Source organism: Molothrus aeneus, chromosome 5 (assembly GCF_037042795.1).
Source record: "Molothrus aeneus isolate 106 chromosome 5, BPBGC_Maene_1.0, whole genome shotgun sequence".
In the NCBI taxonomy this organism is placed as follows: domain Eukaryota; kingdom Metazoa; phylum Chordata; class Aves; order Passeriformes; family Icteridae; genus Molothrus; species Molothrus aeneus.
In genome coordinates, this window is record NC_089650.1 from 10111267 (window position 1) to 10129030 (window position 17764).

At 40.9% G+C, this 17764-nt stretch overlaps 1 protein-coding gene across 2 annotated transcripts in view; it reads left to right on the forward strand.

The window, feature by feature from the left end:
• The first annotated feature begins 1118 nt into the window (after nt 1-1118).
• The window catches only part of GNPTAB (N-acetylglucosamine-1-phosphate transferase subunits alpha and beta), a 39640-nt gene continuing 22994 nt past the window's right edge, over nt 1119-17764 (forward strand). For both annotated transcript variants that reach the window (XM_066550490.1, XM_066550489.1), the window contains exons 1-7: nt 1119-1242; nt 5681-5766; nt 11619-11738; nt 13413-13454; nt 14197-14402; nt 15091-15155; nt 15350-15484. In XM_066550490.1, coding sequence (XP_066406587.1) covers nt 1126-1242; nt 5681-5766; nt 11619-11738; nt 13413-13454; nt 14197-14402; nt 15091-15155; nt 15350-15484 — 771 coding nt within the window. In that variant the 5' untranslated portion in view covers nt 1119-1125. The remainder of the gene's footprint in view (nt 1243-5680; nt 5767-11618; nt 11739-13412; nt 13455-14196; nt 14403-15090; nt 15156-15349; nt 15485-17764) is intronic.

Below are 17764 nucleotides of genomic sequence, written 5' to 3' on the forward strand. Positions count from 1 at the left end.
ATCACTTGTTTTTAAAATTTTAAAAATTTAATAGTAATAGAATGGTTATAAAAATAGTAATATAATTAGAGTAATAAAAATTTGAACAATTGAGATTAGGACAGTACGAGACAATAAGAACAAAGAGTTACAGATGGTCCAGGTACCTTTTCTGGGCAAAATAAGCCTGAAAAAGGACACACTTTAACAGAGGATTAACCCTTAAAAGCAAGAGCCTGTTGCATATCCATACACCTCATACATGATGCATAAATTCCATTCAAACAAAGGATTCTGGTCAGTGTCAGCTTCTTCCTGAGCGAGGCTGGAAGAAGTTCGTTTCTTCTGATAATGGAGCAATAAATTTTCTTTCTCTGAAAGATTTAGGTGTCTTGTGGCTGCTATCCGGTGTGATTACCTGATTCCTTTCTTAAAAAAATATCTCACATAGCATAGTTTCTATTTTAACATTATGTTATAACCTGAAACTATACTTAACACACTACTTTAAAAAATTAATACAGCATAACATTCTAACATAACACACATAACATTCATTTTAATATTTGCGAAAAACCAATCACATAATAGGCATTTTTCACATCTGGCCACCAGCGGTGCCTGTGTCCGATCAGTGTTTGTCAGGGGCGATGGCAACAGCACCGTGCAGGTGGCTGAACTTCATGGCAGTGTCAGCAGTCAGAGTAGCTGCCAGCTACCGATCGCTAACTAGTTTCTTGTTATCTTTTTTCCTCAAGAGCTGCTCTTGAAGAACTCAGTAACCCTCTCTAGCCTGATTCCCATTCCACGAACCCATCCCCGCACTTCATTCCTGCGCCATAACACGCAGGGACTGCTTAAATTCAATCTCAGCACGCAGCTCGGCTGCCCCAGCGCGATATCCACAGGCCCTCAGGGACGGAACGGCCGATTCGCCGCCTCCGTGCGGGGCCGGCCGCGCCGCTCTCTCCGTGAGGGGCCGGCAGGGCCGCTCCCTCAGCGCGGCCCCTCCGCCACCGCCAGGCGGCGCCGGGCGCTGCCGGAAGCGGGGCGGGCTCCGGGCCGGTGGCTCCGCCCGGCGCAGGCAGCGCGGGGAGCGGGGCCGGGCCGGGCCGGGCCGTGCGGGGCGGCGGCCGCCGGCGGGCCATGCTGCTAAAGCTCCTGCAGCGCCAGACCTATACCTGCCTGTCGCACAGGTATGGGCCCTGCCTCTGCCTCGGGGGCCTCGTCCTCATGATCGTCTCCGCCCTGCAGTTCGGGGAGGTCAGTACGGCGCCGCGCCGGCGCGGCGTGGCTGCCCCCCTTGCCCTGCCTGCCTGCCTCCCTCCGTGCCGAGCCGAGCGGTGCCGGCGGGACAGGCGCAGCCCTGCGGCTGCACGGCCCCGGGGGGATGCGGGGCCGTTGTTCCTCGGGGGAGCCGGCTAGCTGCGTTGTCCCGCCAGCAGCGAGGTGCTTCTCCGGGCGCCTTGCGGTGACAGGTCCCGCCCATCGCGGCGCCGTGAGCCCCGCTGGGCTGTGCCGAGCGCGCCGCCGCAGGCCCGCCGTGCCCGCGGGGACGGGCTGGCTGTGCCCGCATCCCCGAGCCCCGCGGGGACGGGCTGGCTGTGCCCGCATCCCCGAGCCCCGCGGGGACGGGCTGGCTGTGCCCGCATCCCCGAGCCCCGCGGGGACGGGCTGGCTGTGCCCGCATCCCCGAGCCCCGCGGGGACGGGCTGGCTGTGCCCGCATCCCCGAGCCCCGCGGGGACGGGCTGGCTGTGCCCGCATCCCCGAGCCCCGCGGGGACGGGCTGGCTGTGCCCGCATCCCCGAGCCCCGCGGGGACGGGCTGGCTGTGCCCGCATCCCCGAGCCCCGCGGGGACGGGCTGGCTGTGCCCGCATCCCCGAGCCCCGCGGGGACGGGCTGGCTGTGCCCGCATCCCCGAGCCCCGCGGGGCCGGGCTGGCTGTGCCCGCATCCCCGAGCCCCGCTGCCGCTCCCCGCGCCGCCCCGGCCGCACCTGTTGGGCTGCGGGGACGCTCAGAGCACCGAGTGTCCCTCGGGGCTGAGCCGGGGTCTGACAGGTGACACAGCCCTGCGTGCTCGGACAGCTGCTGTTCGCTGCTCTTGTGCAATTCTTTTCCACTTCCCTCATCAGGTGACTTCTTAGTGCTGTGGTTTTGTTTGAGTCTTTTGAAGCCTGTGCTGGATGTCACCTTCGCGTGTGGACTGGGAGTGACAGGATCTCTCCCCTCGCCGGGGTTTAAGGAGTTAAATGTATTCTTCCTCCAAGCTGCGCAGCAGAGTCTGCTTAGATCGCTTCTTCTTATTTAGTTCGCTCACATTATTTTGTAAATGATGCAATGTAATTGCACTTCTTCTAGATACGATTTTGCATGGGTATGTTGAATGTTTAAATCTTCATTTCACATTGCCCTGTCGATTTGGTAAGTCATCACTGAAGGAATGTGGAGAGGAGAAAATGAATCCTACTTGAGTGCAGTGTTTGTTAATATAGTGAGGAATTAGGGAAATCAACTATTTTTGTCAGTCTGAAAGGATGGCAATGTTCAATACAAACAGACTGGAATTTCATGATTCCTAAACTGGTTCTTTTTTTTTTTTTTTTTGTTGTTCCCTTCTCTGTTTTAATTTGATCAGCTCTTTCAGATACAGGAAAAAAAAAAAAAGAGCCATAAAGAGTATTATCTGAAACTCTTGCATGTACCACAATCAAAACTTTATTTTGTGTACTAACTCATCTTTGCATAAAGTACTAATCTCTGCTGTCTTGTGGACACCACGAGTTCCTGAAACACTTCAAAGGCATCAGCAAATTAAGTAATTGTAAACCACTCGTAGTCACCTGTTTTTACATGAGTATCAACTTGAATTGGTGTAGTTTTTGTGCTGCTGTGAAACTGACATAGTTTTGCATTTCTTCGGAATGGGGACTTAAACCACAACTTTAGAATATCGTAGAACTCTGAAGGTTTTAAAAAATATTTCAGCAGTTGTCTAAGTTATGGCTGATTTTGGTAAGAATCAGTCGAAATCACTGCTCAGATTTTCCTGCTAAATCTTACTTTGCTGCTTCCCATCCTTTCAAAGCTACTTGGAAAGCTTAGCTACAATTTAGAGAGTGAGCAAAAGAACTGGAAGATTCGTGTAGGAGTAGACTTTCCAAATTATATATGAAGAAAAAAGAAAAGTGACCAGTAATGTTTTTTTAAAGAAAAAAAAAAACAGCTAAAAAACACAAACAAAGCACCTGCAATTTTTTTTTTTCCTTTCCAAAAGGGTGGTAGGTTAGCCTGGGGAGAGATGTTTGCGTGCATCTTGCTTTTTGCCTTTGTATTTTCTAACCAGTGGTAGTTCAGTGACTTAGGAGAGACAAGGCTTGTGGGAATGAACACCCTTATTATACCTCTTCCAACAACTGTTGTGGGAATGGAAAATGCTTCTCCAGTACAGAATCTGCAAGGCAGCAACTAATAAAAAAACTCTAAAGCTGTTTGGAAAATGAAACCAAGAAACCTTGCTAGAAATTACCAGCTGAACCACTTTTAGCCATCTGCAGGAAACTCAAGCAACAAAAAGCAGCGTGAGGCAGCACTTATCAGACCCTGGTGTCTGAACAGCTTTTGCAGTTCTGCTTTTCCCACACCCCCAAAGCCAGCTTTTTTTTGTTGTTGTTCTAGTAGGTAAAATTAGGTCTGATTTCTTAGGTTCATGCTAATACCAGTGTTACTGGTGGAGTAAAAATGGATGGTTAGGGCAAATAATTTGAGATTGGTTCTCACAGCCATAAGCTCCAAATTAGCTTCATTTGAAGGAAAACATTGATCTCAGTGAAATAATAGGGCATTGAACATGAGTGAGAATTTTTTCTGCAAAAACATACAGGGCAGCCAGGTCTAAGTCAATGCTGTTCCCTGTTTGTAAGACGAGCTTTAAGTATTAGGGCAGTTTGATTATAAACCCTTCTTGGCCATCCTTCCGTAGGTGGCTCTGCTTTGTAAAATGCTTTATTACAGAACATGCCAGAGACACTGTTATCATGTCTGATACAGTATCTCCTAATAGGCAGTGTTTCTCCCCTTTTAATGTTCCCCTGGTGGATTTGTAATTCCAGTATGCAAAGTGGAAGCAAAACGGCCTCTAGGCATTATTGCAGGATGCATACATAATGTGTCAGGTGGAAACAGTTGCAGGGAAAAATATATCAGGTAGGAAGAGTTTTTAACTTTGTTCTTTAATGTGTTCTTGAGGGATCTGTCCACTTCTTTTTGGCTATAGGTACAAAAAGACAAAGAAAAAGGCTGGAATGGTTAATGTTGTTCTTCTGGAGAGACATATTATTCATATAATATATTCTTACTCAAACATTTCTGTATTTCTTCTAGACACAGATCAGTCACAATGTGTCAGTGTGTCATTATCAGTAGGAGCAAATGTTTCCACGTGGATATGAACTTCTAATGTGCTCTATATTAAACCTGGCATTTGGCAGAAGGGCTTAATGACTTGTGCGTTAAGAAAGTGTAATAGTGTGTGCTTTTTAGACAATTCCTGACCTCGGTATTTCAGGGAGGAGATTTTTATTCCTGCCTGGGCAGTCTGTGTCCTTTGTGTGTGCCGATGTGATCTTGGTTACAAAGAGACCGTTTGCAGCTCTGGCAGGAATTGGGTGTGTGCTCTTGTCACCCAGGCACATGATGGAGCTTCCCTGCTCTAGGGAAGGCTTTAATTGGCTTTAGTGGCAACGAGGGTAGAGGGATGCGTAACTTCTTTAGAGGGAGGATGCTTTGTTTATGGTTTTGAAGGTGACCTTAGAGAAATGGTATATTTCATAGTTCCCACAGTACAAGAAATAAGCAATAATAACATTTAAATCTAGGGAGAGTGGTGTAAAGTAGGTACTATAAGTACTATGCTTTCCTGGTTTTATTTCTTTTTGTCTTGTTGTTTTTATTTGTTTTGGTTTTTTTCACTCTCCAGTACATAGAAATATGTACTTATCCAGTAAATTCAGCCACTGTGCCTTCAATTCTAAAGCAGCACAAAATGCCACTGTAGTTTTCAAGGTTGGACTTTCACTGTAAAAGGTATCATATCAAGTTTATCTCAGAGGAGAAAATACATGTTTTATATTGCTTCTATCTCAAAATACCTGGACTTCTTTATTATCTCAACTTTTATTGTTGAAAAATTGTGGGGAATATTGTTGAAAATTTTTTTCCTGGCTGTTTGCAAAGCTCAAATTTTGGAGATGTGAATACTCCAGTATATCCTGTATGAGAATAGAAAAAGATGAACAAAATTGTGCAGGGGTGTGTGTGTGTGTGTGTTAGGGGTTTCCTGCTTGTATCCAAGTGTATTTGATTTAGGTCTCAGTTTTGGGAAAACATTCCTGAATTTTTCGATGCTAAGAAACAAGGCAGAGATGACCTAAATAAAAAGTAGTTTAAAAAGAGTGTACATAAGTCATGAAATCCTTTGTTGCAGAGAAAAGCAAAGTTTGTTTAAATTAAGTGTGCTCTTCAGTTCTGGGTCTGATTGCTGCTTCAGTGTCATAATTTAGTTGGGATTGTGGTCTGCTCAGTTGTTCATAGATCAATTGGAATGAAATTGGTTATGGTTAAACATTTCAAAAGGTGAAAATTAAGAGTCTAACAGGTGGTGACTTCAAGTGGTTTTGGTTTTTTTTTTTTTCTTTGCAGGTTGTCTTGGAGTGGAGTAGAGACCAGTATCATGTTATGTTTGATTCATACAGAGACAACGTTGCTGGCAAATCATTTCAGAATAGGTGAGCTTGACCTGCACTTGACACTGCTGCACATTTTACTTTCTAATGAAATATTTAAATAAAATATATTAGTTGAAGTAACATACTGTTAAATAGAACCTTACTGTGTGGTCTCTAAATCTGCAGCAAATTTTCAACTTAGTGAGTGCTTAGTTAATGCATAATCTCCCATCTTGGAAGATTGGCTTTTGAGAGACCTAGTCATATAATAAATTTATATTTTGAATGTGTTTAATTCATCCAGTCTCTAATGAAACATCAAAATGATGACAATGTTAACAAGGAAGGGAGGCCATGACATGTTTTCCAAGTTAAGATAGGAAAACATAAGTAGTGTTCCTATGTGCTTAACATTTCAATATTCAGTGTTTCTAGAAGTTATTTTTAAAATACTTAATGTTTTCTGTGATGTCTTATGAGGATCATTATTTAGCAGAGAAGTCCCAAAGCTAGTAAAAAGCTTTTAAAAGCTGAATGGATGGGAGAATCTCTCACAGCAAGTGGGAAACCAAGTCATATGGGTCATTTATTTCAGTTGTGTTAACTGCTTCATGACTTCCTGTGGTTTCATCTTTCATGTCTGAATAGCCATTGGGGTCTGTTGCTCAGGGAGTAAGTGTACTGTGAGTTGGTAGGTGGAAGAAAGCTACTTAGCAGGTATCATCTGACTCTTAATATTGATACACTTGACTGGGATAAAAGGTAACCCTGAAAGCAGAAGCTTTAATCTGCCTTGAGGTTTGTTGCATCATGGAACAGTAGAAATGATCAGATCAATTTGCCACGCTTTAGTTGGTGTGAGATAAGTCTGTAAAATTCATTGCTTGGTGTTGGTGAATACTAGGAACTTTTGTAGTCTCTTCTCCTACTCCTCTCCCCCATCTTCCAATGGATGACAGATAAAAGCAGAGTGATGCAGCTCATATGAATGAATAGCTTAATGTGTACGTGTTTTAGTAGTACTGTAGTGAAACATGGCAGTTTGGTCCTGTCACTGCTAAAATCCCTTTGTGATAATTAACTGGAGTGTTTTTTTTTACTTTTTCCAAAACAATCACAAATCTTACTGCTGTGGTGTAGATATGGTTACTTCCCATTTCTACAGTGTTTCCTTCCTTCATTGTGGTTGTGAAAGCATCCTTTGCTAGTGTTCATTTCTGAGGATTGTGAGCAAAACATCCAGTGCCTGGTAAGGAACTGTTGGCTGCCTGAGCAAAAGCTTAAGGTTTTTATGAGGGGTGCTTAAATTATTCCGGTTCACCAATATGCCTTTAACAAGCTTATGTCAGGAGTAACAGGGAAGTTTGCTGTGACATTTGTGTGCAGCTGCCAACTTCCTTTAAAAATTCATACCAACCAGAAGTCTTTGTGGAGGCAGTACTTTCAGGCATTTGTTAACTTTTAGATGTCTCTTGTCAGGGTTCAATTAATTTTTATTATCAAACTTCACAAATGCAGTAATGGACCCTATCTTGCAGCAGGCACTTGCATCAGTGGTGGTTTGGTGGAGTTTTTTAGGCTGGTGTCAATGCAGCATACAGAGCTACACATAAAATGAGGACTTCCAGATAGAATCTAGCTTGTCCAGTGATTTTAATCAGTTCCTATTTTAGTGCTAGGGGAAAATACTCAGAATTGGAGAACAGGAGGATTGTTGGTTAGAAAATTAAGCAGGTGTAGTGCTTTGTGGAAAGTAAAAGCTGCCTGGCCTTTGGGAAATATTAGAGGGCCTTCAATTGAATTTGAGTTGTGTTGTTCTCTAGGAGCTTTGCAAGTAAAATTCTCTGTTCTGAAAAAACCTCACTGTGAATTGTAGACAAATTTGTGTATATGGGCAAGCTCCTTATGATGATAAACTCAAAAAGCTCATCACACAAAAACAATGACATCATTAGTAACACCTACTGAACACTGTTCTCTACCAGACCAAGGCAGACTTCTGGTTTTGCCTTGGAGTTTAGCAATAGCTTTTGGTTGTTTCTCCTTCTGGTTCCAAACCCTTGGCATCCCAAATGTGGCACCTTTCAGGTAGCCACATCAGCTGCTAAACTTGCTTCTTATATTACTCAGGCTTGAGAGAATGCACTAGAAATTCCAGGGCTTTTTACCAAGGCACTTTGTTCAAACCCATTTTTGAAGACTAAGTTTTGATACGAAAATAAAAAGGGAGAAAAGGAAACTAAATAATGAAGTTCTATGCATGAGTGTTTTGGATGAGGACTGCACTTTATTTCTCTACTTGAAAATGGTATAGTAAGTTTAATTTACTTACTGTAAGGTGTAACTTTGCTATTCCAGGATGTCCTGTTTAAAACTCAAAAATACATATGGAAAGATGTGAAGGAATAATCCCCAACTTTTAAAATGTGCAGCCTGATTTCAGTATGGTGCAGCAAATGAGAGCTGTCAGTGGTTGGCCAGCCATTAACTGAGCTGAGTGAGGCTGAAGAGAGGAAAAGATGTACAAATCAGGGAGCAGGAATACCCATACAACAGCTCAGTTACTGTTAGTGCATGATTACAGAGCTGGAACAGGAGGGCTGGGAGGTTTACTATGAGCATCTTAGACTTCCACTGTTTATAAAGAGGCTCAGCAAGGTTAGAGATCACCATATGGTAGCTTGGGAGAGATCCAAAATCTGCTGTACTCCTTCAGCAACAGTGGATGTTGAGACAAACGTTTGTCTTCTACCCACAATCTCAGCTGTGATGATGGTTCTCTTACGTAAACACATCATGGGTATGAGAAATTCCTGCCAGGAACTGTTCCCCTGTCCTGTCTGGTGGGTCTGGTTTTGTCTTTAAGCAGGATCCTATGGATGTTTTTAGATTTGCAAGTAAAAATTGATACACTTTGTAAAGAGAAAAATGTAAAAACCTCAATAAATTGTTTGAGAATCTCCAAGGAATTTTCCAAAGTGATGATTTTCTGTAGAAAGGTGTTAAGATAATTCCCACGTGGAATCAAATTGCACCATCAAGTCACATCTGTTAGTGAACCATAGGTCAGTCATGTCAAAGAGGAGAAGTAGCTGATTAGAAGAGTGGCTGTAAATAGTAAATTAACTCAGGTCACCTTAGGCTTAACCTGTTTGCCAGACTGCTCTTTCTGATGAAGCCTGAATGTATGAATCCATATGAAGGAAACACAGCTGCAGAATTTGAGAGACAGTTGTTGAGTTTCTCTGAACTTCAATAATCTGCAAAAGACTCTGAATGTTAAAATAGAGTTTGAGAACAGTACTACTGAAGTGTAGGATTTGTTCCTTTTAATTTTAAACCATTTTACAGCAAAATTCCAATACATACGTATTATGTGACTTTACAAAGGGGTGATTGATGTAACACACTCTGGGTCACTGATTATCACTGCAGGGGTATTGGGGACAGCCAAAGGTGATACAGAAACTCTGTATGGCATGAAAAGACTTTATCATTAGAAATCTACAGTTCTTATAGAAACAATGGTGGGCTTAAGACTTGATTGGCCTTTAGGAATCTTCTCTCACACTATTGGTGAACTATGAATAGCACACTCTGGAGAACTATATAAACAATGGTTACAGAGAAGAGATAATAATTGTTTGAATTCTTTGCTCTACGTTTCCCACAGATTCTATGCAGCTTCCCAAGATTTTCCTGGGAAAACCATGTCTCTCTCTGTTCAGAGGATATGTAATTACTACACATATTCTGAAATTATAACCTCCCAGTGTACTTTAGGAAATCATGAAACCATCCAGAAAGCTTTGGCCAACTCCAGAATGGTACAGACTTAAGTGTTAGCTAAAGTTTGTACAGTGTTAGTCAGAAACAACAAATTAACTTGAGATATCTGTTTTTTATTATTATGTTTGATAAGTATTGCTTTCTGAAGCAATGTGTGCTGTAAAGGTGCATTAAGGAAATTTACTGAGTACTTGGATAAATTTTAAGCAATTAGACTAGTGGATCTGCAAACAATTCACTTTTTTTTTATTACTGGTCTGTCTCTATTGCCACTGAAGAATGAAGAATGAGCTCACTATGCCAGGGTTTGAATTGACATGCCTGCATCTGACCAAAAATGCTTTTCCTCTGTGGAATTTCCTAGCTTTTGGCTGTATTTAGTATAGTGGAGAAAATTACATAGGTATATGTGCTACAGTGTAGAGACACACTTTTAGGACATGGTAAAGTGGAGAGAGGCTTCACAGAAGTCAAAATTGCTGCATGCCATAGAAAGAGCAGGAGTTCTTTTGGACATACTGTGTTCTTCAATGAAGCCTGCCTGAATGGGCTCTGCACTTTGCCCAGGAGGCTGAAGGTTGGGCAGTTTTGAAATCCTCTAACTTGAGTCAGGTGCTTCCACCTAAAACACTCCTTTCTGAGCTGTAGCATTCCAGGGACTGTCAAACCAGTAATTTAACTGATCACAACAAATGCAGAAAAGCTGGAAGAGCTCCTGCTATTGAATTTCTATTCCTCTGGAGCATGTTTTAGTTCAAAACATACCTTGTTTTGAATATAACTAGCATGAGTAACTGGAAGTTAGTTATCTCTGGATAAAAAAGTGAAATAAGTGAATAGAAGGGTAATTGGATTCAGTAAATTGACTTTTTTTTTTTGATAGAAGGGTAGCCCCTGCAGATGTGAGAGACTTTCTGGGTGGTGCTGCTAGGGAAGGCAGCACTACAGCTGAGATATTTAGATTGTCTCAGAATTTCCCTCTGAGTGTTGCAGCTGGGTTAGGAACATGGGTAAATTGAGCACAAAATGTTCCTGCCCATTGTGCTGTGACAAGTTACTGGCTGACCTTTCAACAAATTTTGTGCTTCAGTTGTTGAGCCTGAGCCAGTAGAAAAGAAAGCTGGGTGCAAGCTCTCTGCATGGCATGCTGTGCAAGGGCAGGTGACAGAACACCTGCCTGCAAGCTCTGTCTCTCTCTGAATGCTTTTGGAAGGATGCAGTCAGTGGAGAGAGAACATCTTTGAACCTCTCTAATGCTGAGATCCACGTGGTCACAGGATGATGTTTTCCAATGTTTGCTAGGCCATCTACAGTTAGGAAGGTATTAAATAGCTCAACACTGGAACTTTTGAAAATAAGAACTGGGGTATCCTGCTGTACAGGACTCAGATTCACCCATGGCAGTAGCCTGGAGTACCTGCTGACATAAAGCTGTGGGCCTTGGAGAGGAGATTATCATAAAAAAGTAGGAAAAAAGGTACCCAAACTCCTTCCTTCTGCCTATGCATGCTAGGAAGTATGTAACTCTCCAGAAACAGCTCCAGGATATTCAATTGTGTCAAGAATTAATTTGTCTGCCTTGTCTAGAGTCTGAATTCGTGTACCCGAATTTGATTGTTGTTTTATGAAATGTCCTGTTAATATAATCTAAGAGACATTCCTAGGATGGAGACCTGCTCCTGCTGAGATCTTACTGGCTCTGTGCAATTAAATAACAGTAAGTGTGATTTAAGTTATGCTTCATGCTGTCCTGTCTGAAGTAGCTGGTGAATTAACAATGTGCTCAGGTTTTGGTACTGACTTGAAAAATGTTTGATGTGTTTGCAGGGCCATGAGTCTGAGTTAGTGAAATTCAGAGCATAAAGTTAGGATTTCCTTTAGTTACTGAACAGTTAAAACCACTTTGTGTCCCTTTGGTTGATGTCTGTGCTGTTTTGTCAAAGGCTTGTGTATAATTAAGACATGGTGTATATATATAGCTAAAGAGAGTCTTTTTGCTTTCTTGTTTGCAGCTCAAACACCAAGTATTTCCCTTGTTAGACAGAAACTGCTATTGTAGGGTGCCACAAACACTTGTAATGTAATATTAAACAGCTCATATAGCTTTCCTTTGAATTATGTAGGCTTTGTTTACCCATGCCAATTGATGTGGTGTACACCTGGGTGAACGGCACAGATGTGGAACTGATCAAAGAATTGCAACAGGTCAGGGAACAGATGGAAGAAGAACAGAAAATAATGAGGTAATAATCTTAGATATTTTTTCCCTTTAACTGACAGCAGCAATCTAATACTGTACTAGTTTTCTTTGTTGTTATTTTTCCCATGTTACTCAACGTGAAAATTAAAAGCTCATTTTCTCACTTGTTCATTTGATTATTGCCAAAACCTTGTTTCAGTTCTACTTTTAGCTGTCAAGTACTGTCTAATTAGAAAATTGTTTAAGGTAAGCATAATAATTAAGGCTGTCCTGTCATGAATTTGTAAAATGTCATGTGGAAAACTGTGTGTTGTATATGTCCTTTCGTATTGATTTCTATAACAGTCTGTAAATATTAATAAAACTATGCCTCCAGTATATAACCTCTCTTCATCACTTTTTTCTCTCTTCATCCCCCTGGTATTTCTTTTTATAGTAGGCTTCATAAAATCTGAAGCATGTTTCTTAACATGCTTCTTAAGTTCTTGTTTTTAGATTAGTTAGATTCATAGTCTCACAAATACTGAAACTGAGAAATGGGAAATAATTTATGCATTTTATAAAGGTATGAGTTGGCCTTTATCTGTGGAAGCAAAGACATGTATTGCTGCATTTGTTGTTGCAGATTTTGCTGTAGAGTTCTGCAAAATTACTGATCTAAGCCTTCAAAGACAGGCTGCTGCAGATACCTTGGATTATGTCTTGTAACCATTAATTTAGTTTTTGATAAGTAACTCTGCTCACATAATCTGTTTTGGCCAGTAAATATGCTGAATGGAAAAATAAGTCTGTATTTTAAGGGTTATAATAATTTGGTTCAGAATAATGAGAAGTCCACAAGTTAGTGGATTGATCTGATTTTTGGCATGCTATGTCTTGCAGTGTAGGTTCGACTAACAGTATGATCTCAAGGGAAATTCTTGATCTTTTTTTTTCTTACCTAAACCCTGGAAATATTAGAACTTTAAATTCATTGACCTTAAACATACACAGTCTCTGCTCTGAAAAGCTTTCAAATTTTTGCTGATATTTTCCTAGCAGCTCATGTAGCTAATATTAGTTGGCTTAGCTTTGTCATCACTCATGCTATGATTCCTGTTTCAGGAAGGGAAAATCACATGGTTTTTTTTCTGTAACACTGATTTGGAAAGTTGAGCTGAAGCTTACAAATAAGACTGGTGTCTATGCCATGTTTGCTGTCTACAGGGACGCCTGGTTCTCTCCCATGCAGACCATTTTTTTCATGTCCTTTGAAATCAATGAGCAATGCTATAAAAAGAGCTGTTTCATAGACCTTATCAGAATATTTATGTTAGGCAAAACAATCAAGTCAACCTAGTTTCAGGTCACTTTATTCTGGTTTCTTACCAGTATTTATCACTTTTGTTAAGTGACCTAACAATACTACTAAGTAAGTTGATAACATAACAATAACCCCATAAATTCCTGTTAGCAGAAAGAGTCCTGCTGCCACAATTCTCAGCACAGCCATGAAATTTTGAGCTGCACACTGCACGTGGGCAGTAAAGGGTGGTGTCAGTCTGTACTCACCTTGGTAAGGCCATGGCAAGGCCTTGGCAGCTTTTTATCTGGGTTATTGGTGCTTTGACAACATGTCCCTGACTCAATTAACAATTGAGTTTCTGCAATTAGACTCATTGACAGAAACACTGTCAATTCAGTGTTATTTAATATCCTTGTTTTAACTCTGTAATAGGGAAATCCTTGGAAAGAATGCAACAGAACCAACAAAGAAGAGGTGAGTTTTTGGGATTTTTGGGTGTAAATTGGAATAAATTATATTCTACTCATTGTTAACTGAAAGCAGATGCTGGCTGGGGGGGATGGTTTGGTTCTCTACAGCCTATGCAGGCTTTCCTATGTCACTTCAAGAGCTGACAGCATGATAATCTATTTGCTGAAAAAAAGTAAAAAAAAAGTTATTGTGACATATGAATGAGCTTCTGATAACAGTTTCTGGAGTTTGGAACACATAACCCTGTCACTGTTTAGGGTTAGCATCTGTTCTGAGTATGAAAAAATGTTCAGGCTTTTGAATCATAAAACTCCAGTTACATATGCATTAAAAACTCAGTGGTGCTTTCAGCTGTCATTTGTATACATGGCACTGCAAATAATTGTCTGTAGAGAGTCCATGCCTCTTGTGGCTCTGCTGCCAGGAAGCAGTAGGACCTGGTCTGTCCCAGTCATCTAGCTTGGTCCTTTTGTTATTTAGAGATTTTTCTATAAGGTCTCTTCCATGGGCAGACTTGGAAATCTTGGAAACTTTAGGAAAAACAGTTATGGGAATGAACTAAACACTACCAGTCAGATGTTTGCCTTCTGCAGGAAAATAAGCATGCTCATCAATAATTTCCCCTTGCCACAGCAAATGTTACAAATAATCAGATTTTACAAAAACTATTCCTATTGCATCCAAGATTGATTTTTATTTTCAGCTTTCTAGTGGTGTTAAATATGCCTTTGGTATTTTGCTGTAGTGAGAAGCAGCTGGAGTGTTTGCTGACACACTGCATCAAAGTGCCCATGCTTGTCCTGGATCCTGCACTGCCTGCCAACGTCACACTGAAAGACCTGCCATCCCTTCATCCTGCTTTACAAGCTGCTAACAATATGTTCTTTGTAGCAAAACCAAAAAATCCCTCCACCAATGTGACTGTAATCGTTTTTGATAGCCCTAAGGACGGTAAGAAGCTCTTTGTCAGATTCCATCCAGTTTTCTACAGCTAGTTTTTTAAGCTGCTGCAAATTAGTTTTGGGGTTGGTTTTTTTCTCTGGTACTGGCTTCGATGCTGATTTTCTGTTTGACTTTAGCAAGTCATTCAGTGTCTCTCTTGCCCTCAAACTTTTTCTCTAAGTGATGACATTAATGGTACTGTTTGCTTACCTCCCAGACAACTGATTACAGATGATTAGAGTTCTGTGCTTTAGAAAGCTATTGCAAAACAGGTTTGCTATCTGAATATCTGTGTTGCTCTGATAATCTCAAGAGGCTGGGGTTTAGGCTGAGGAAGATTAGTTTTAGAAATCCTCTTTTAATTGCTGTGAAGTCTAGTTTGAATAATGTGCAGTAAGTTCTGCCCTTGTTCAAAGGATTGGCAACTGTAAAACAAAATTATTCATGTGTTTAATATCTTAGGTCTTGGAGCAGGTACGAGTTTCATATTTTGTTTAATATGTAGTGCCTGACCACTAGTACAACCACTGTTCTTTATTTTACCACCAAGAATTACTTACTATTTGTAAAGACAACTTTTCACACTATGAATACTCAAATATATTTAATTTGCAAAACTATTTCTTGGTTACTATAATACAGAAAAGAAGACTTTATACTGGAAGAAGTTTTTAATTTGCAATTTTATGTATTCTAGTTGAAGCTGCCCATTCTGGAATGTTAAAAGACAACAGCAAACAGATAGTATGGAGGGGTTACTTGGTATGTACTTTGACAATCTTCTGATTAGCTTTTGTTCATGTTAAACATTCTGTACATTTTTAGACAGTTTCTGTGCTATTCTCTTTTCATAACTCACATGTAGTAAAATGTGAAAGCTTTCAGAGCAACCCTTATTGTTATGTGAATTATTCTACCTTTAAAATGGTCTTTATAACCTGTTTTCTTGTTTTCAGACTACAGACAAAGAAGTTCCAGGTCTGGTACTAATGCAAGACTTGGCCTTTCTTAGTGGATTTCCAGCTACCTTCAAAGAAACAAACCAGCTACGAACTAAACTGCCAGAGAGCCTGGCCTCTAAAGTAAAACTGGTAAGGCTCTGGAGGAAAGAGTCCCTTAGTTGTACTGGTCTTTTGGAATGGCTCAGGTACAGAATCTCACCCACCTTGGAGAGTTAGGATAATTCTGAGAGTAATCTGGGGGTTTTTGTGTGTTTCTTCTCTGAGTAGGGAAGAATAGCAAATAGTGACTCAAAGAGTTGCCTGCAAAAGACCAATTGTCCATTCTGTGACTGCATGTTCTTAGGCATTACATTTGCTAGCCTGCAGCTGATTAAAAAGCAGCCTTATCAGTTTCTCTCAGCTGTAGAATTCTAGATCACTAGCTTGTTTAATGTGACAGAATTTTGTTTATATAGCTTCTTTTTTCTTCCCTCCAAGCTCTCTTAACAGTAACAGCACTGTTGCATTTCTGTTTGCCATGTGCTCTGTAGGGTCTTAAACAAGTTGCATTTTGGCTGACCCAGCTGCAAGGCAGCAGAAAACAACTTGTGTGACTGCCATTTGGTGCCTTCTGTTCTCCCCTGCTGTTTGGGCACCTGTTAAAATTACAGTAAGGTTTAATGGATAGGTGGAACTTTAAGAAATTTGTTAAAATCACTGGCTTTTGTATTGGAGAGAGATGTGATTTGTGGGGTGAAAAGGATTGAGGCCAAGGAGTTTGTGGAAGAGGAGGAGTTAGCAGGGGTAATGGGATGGCAGTAATTTGTTTTCATTAGTCTGATATACACCTGTAATATGGGCTAATTCACTTTGTGGCTGGTTCTTGGTGCTCAAATGAACGTGAGGTCCTTTTCCCTTTTCTTCTGTTTTTTTTTTCTTTTGGTAGGCTGGGCTAACATCTCATGTACTCTGTTGCAGAAATTATCTTGTGCAATTCCTTTCCTAGGCTGGTCACACTCCAACATAATGCAATCTGAAATTCTTTCTTGTCTCAACTTGTGTTAGCTGACTTGGGGCTTTGCTAACGGCAGAAACCTTGCAAAGAAAACACATTTGTGCCTCTCTTGCTACATGCCCTAAAACATAAATAGAGAGAGTTTTTAAGCACTTATTGAAGCTTAAGTATTTTATTTTGACTTTGGATCTCTAGTGTCACAGCAGTTAAATAACAGAGGATATTCATATGGTTCACTGCTGTCCAGATGAGCATAAAGGCTGCATCTCTGGGGTGTCTTAGATGTGTTTCCCATCTCTTGTGTGTCTTTATGAAAGTGACATCCTGTGCCTATTATCTTTTTATAAGATTTTTCCTTACCCTATCTTAGTTGTGTTTTTTAATTTGTCATTGGTCATGTGTCATCTATTTGTGCTGGTTCCCTTTTCCTTGATGTGTTATCTGTGTGTAAATGTTGCCACTGTGATTGTTCTTCAGAGCTCCTCTTCTGCAATTTGGTTAGGCAGATATAAACACTGTTTATATATACAGATATAAATTGTGCTTATCCGTATAAACACAATGTTTTCTCAGGTATCCACAATATTCTGTGGGTTTTTTTCCAGTCATCTTTGCTGTCATTTCTTTTCCCAGTGGATGCTTTAGAGCAATTAGATCAGGATTATTATACCCTGTGTGATCAGAGCAGTGAATTCTTTCCCAACCACTCCTCTCTTCTTGATAGCAGTAATTCATGTATGCTATGAAGAAACTTATGTATGTGAAGGTAAGAAATGTTTTATTTTCATGCATAAAGGGTTTTACATCAAGTGTGGATGTGGCTATTTCCATAGAAGCCTTTGGTAGGTTCTGAGCTCAGAGTCAGTTCTTCTTTCAGTGGATATGGTAGGTAAGCAGTCATGGCAAACACAGCCAAGTGTGGTTTTCTTCTTCCCAAAGGGAGATGCTTGGTTAACGCTACAGTTAAGTAGAAAAAAAGGGTGATTATTGACAGTCTCTACTGACATTTGCAGTGCTTCCTCTCTTGTTATCATTTCTGGAATCTCTGAAATTATGTGAGATGCTTGGTGGAGAAGAAAGTTACACCTGAACTTGAACTAGACTTTTGTCTCATAGATGCCTCCTGATGCTTAATAGGTTTCTGTGTGCTTTAAGTGGCTGTGTCTTACTTCAACACCACAAGTAAAGAAATGATAATAAAGGCTTTAAACAATGCTGCTGCTAGAAGAGAAGAAGGGTGAGAAAGGAAGGAGTGTAGTTATTGGTGCATTTGTCTTGTATGTTGATAATGCTGTTTTGGTTGAATTGCTTTAGTTTGGTTGAAATAACTTCTAAATCCAAGGAAGACCAAAACTTGTTCATCTAGACCAGACAGTTCTTCTAAAAATCTAAATATCTGAGCAAAGCAGCTGAGC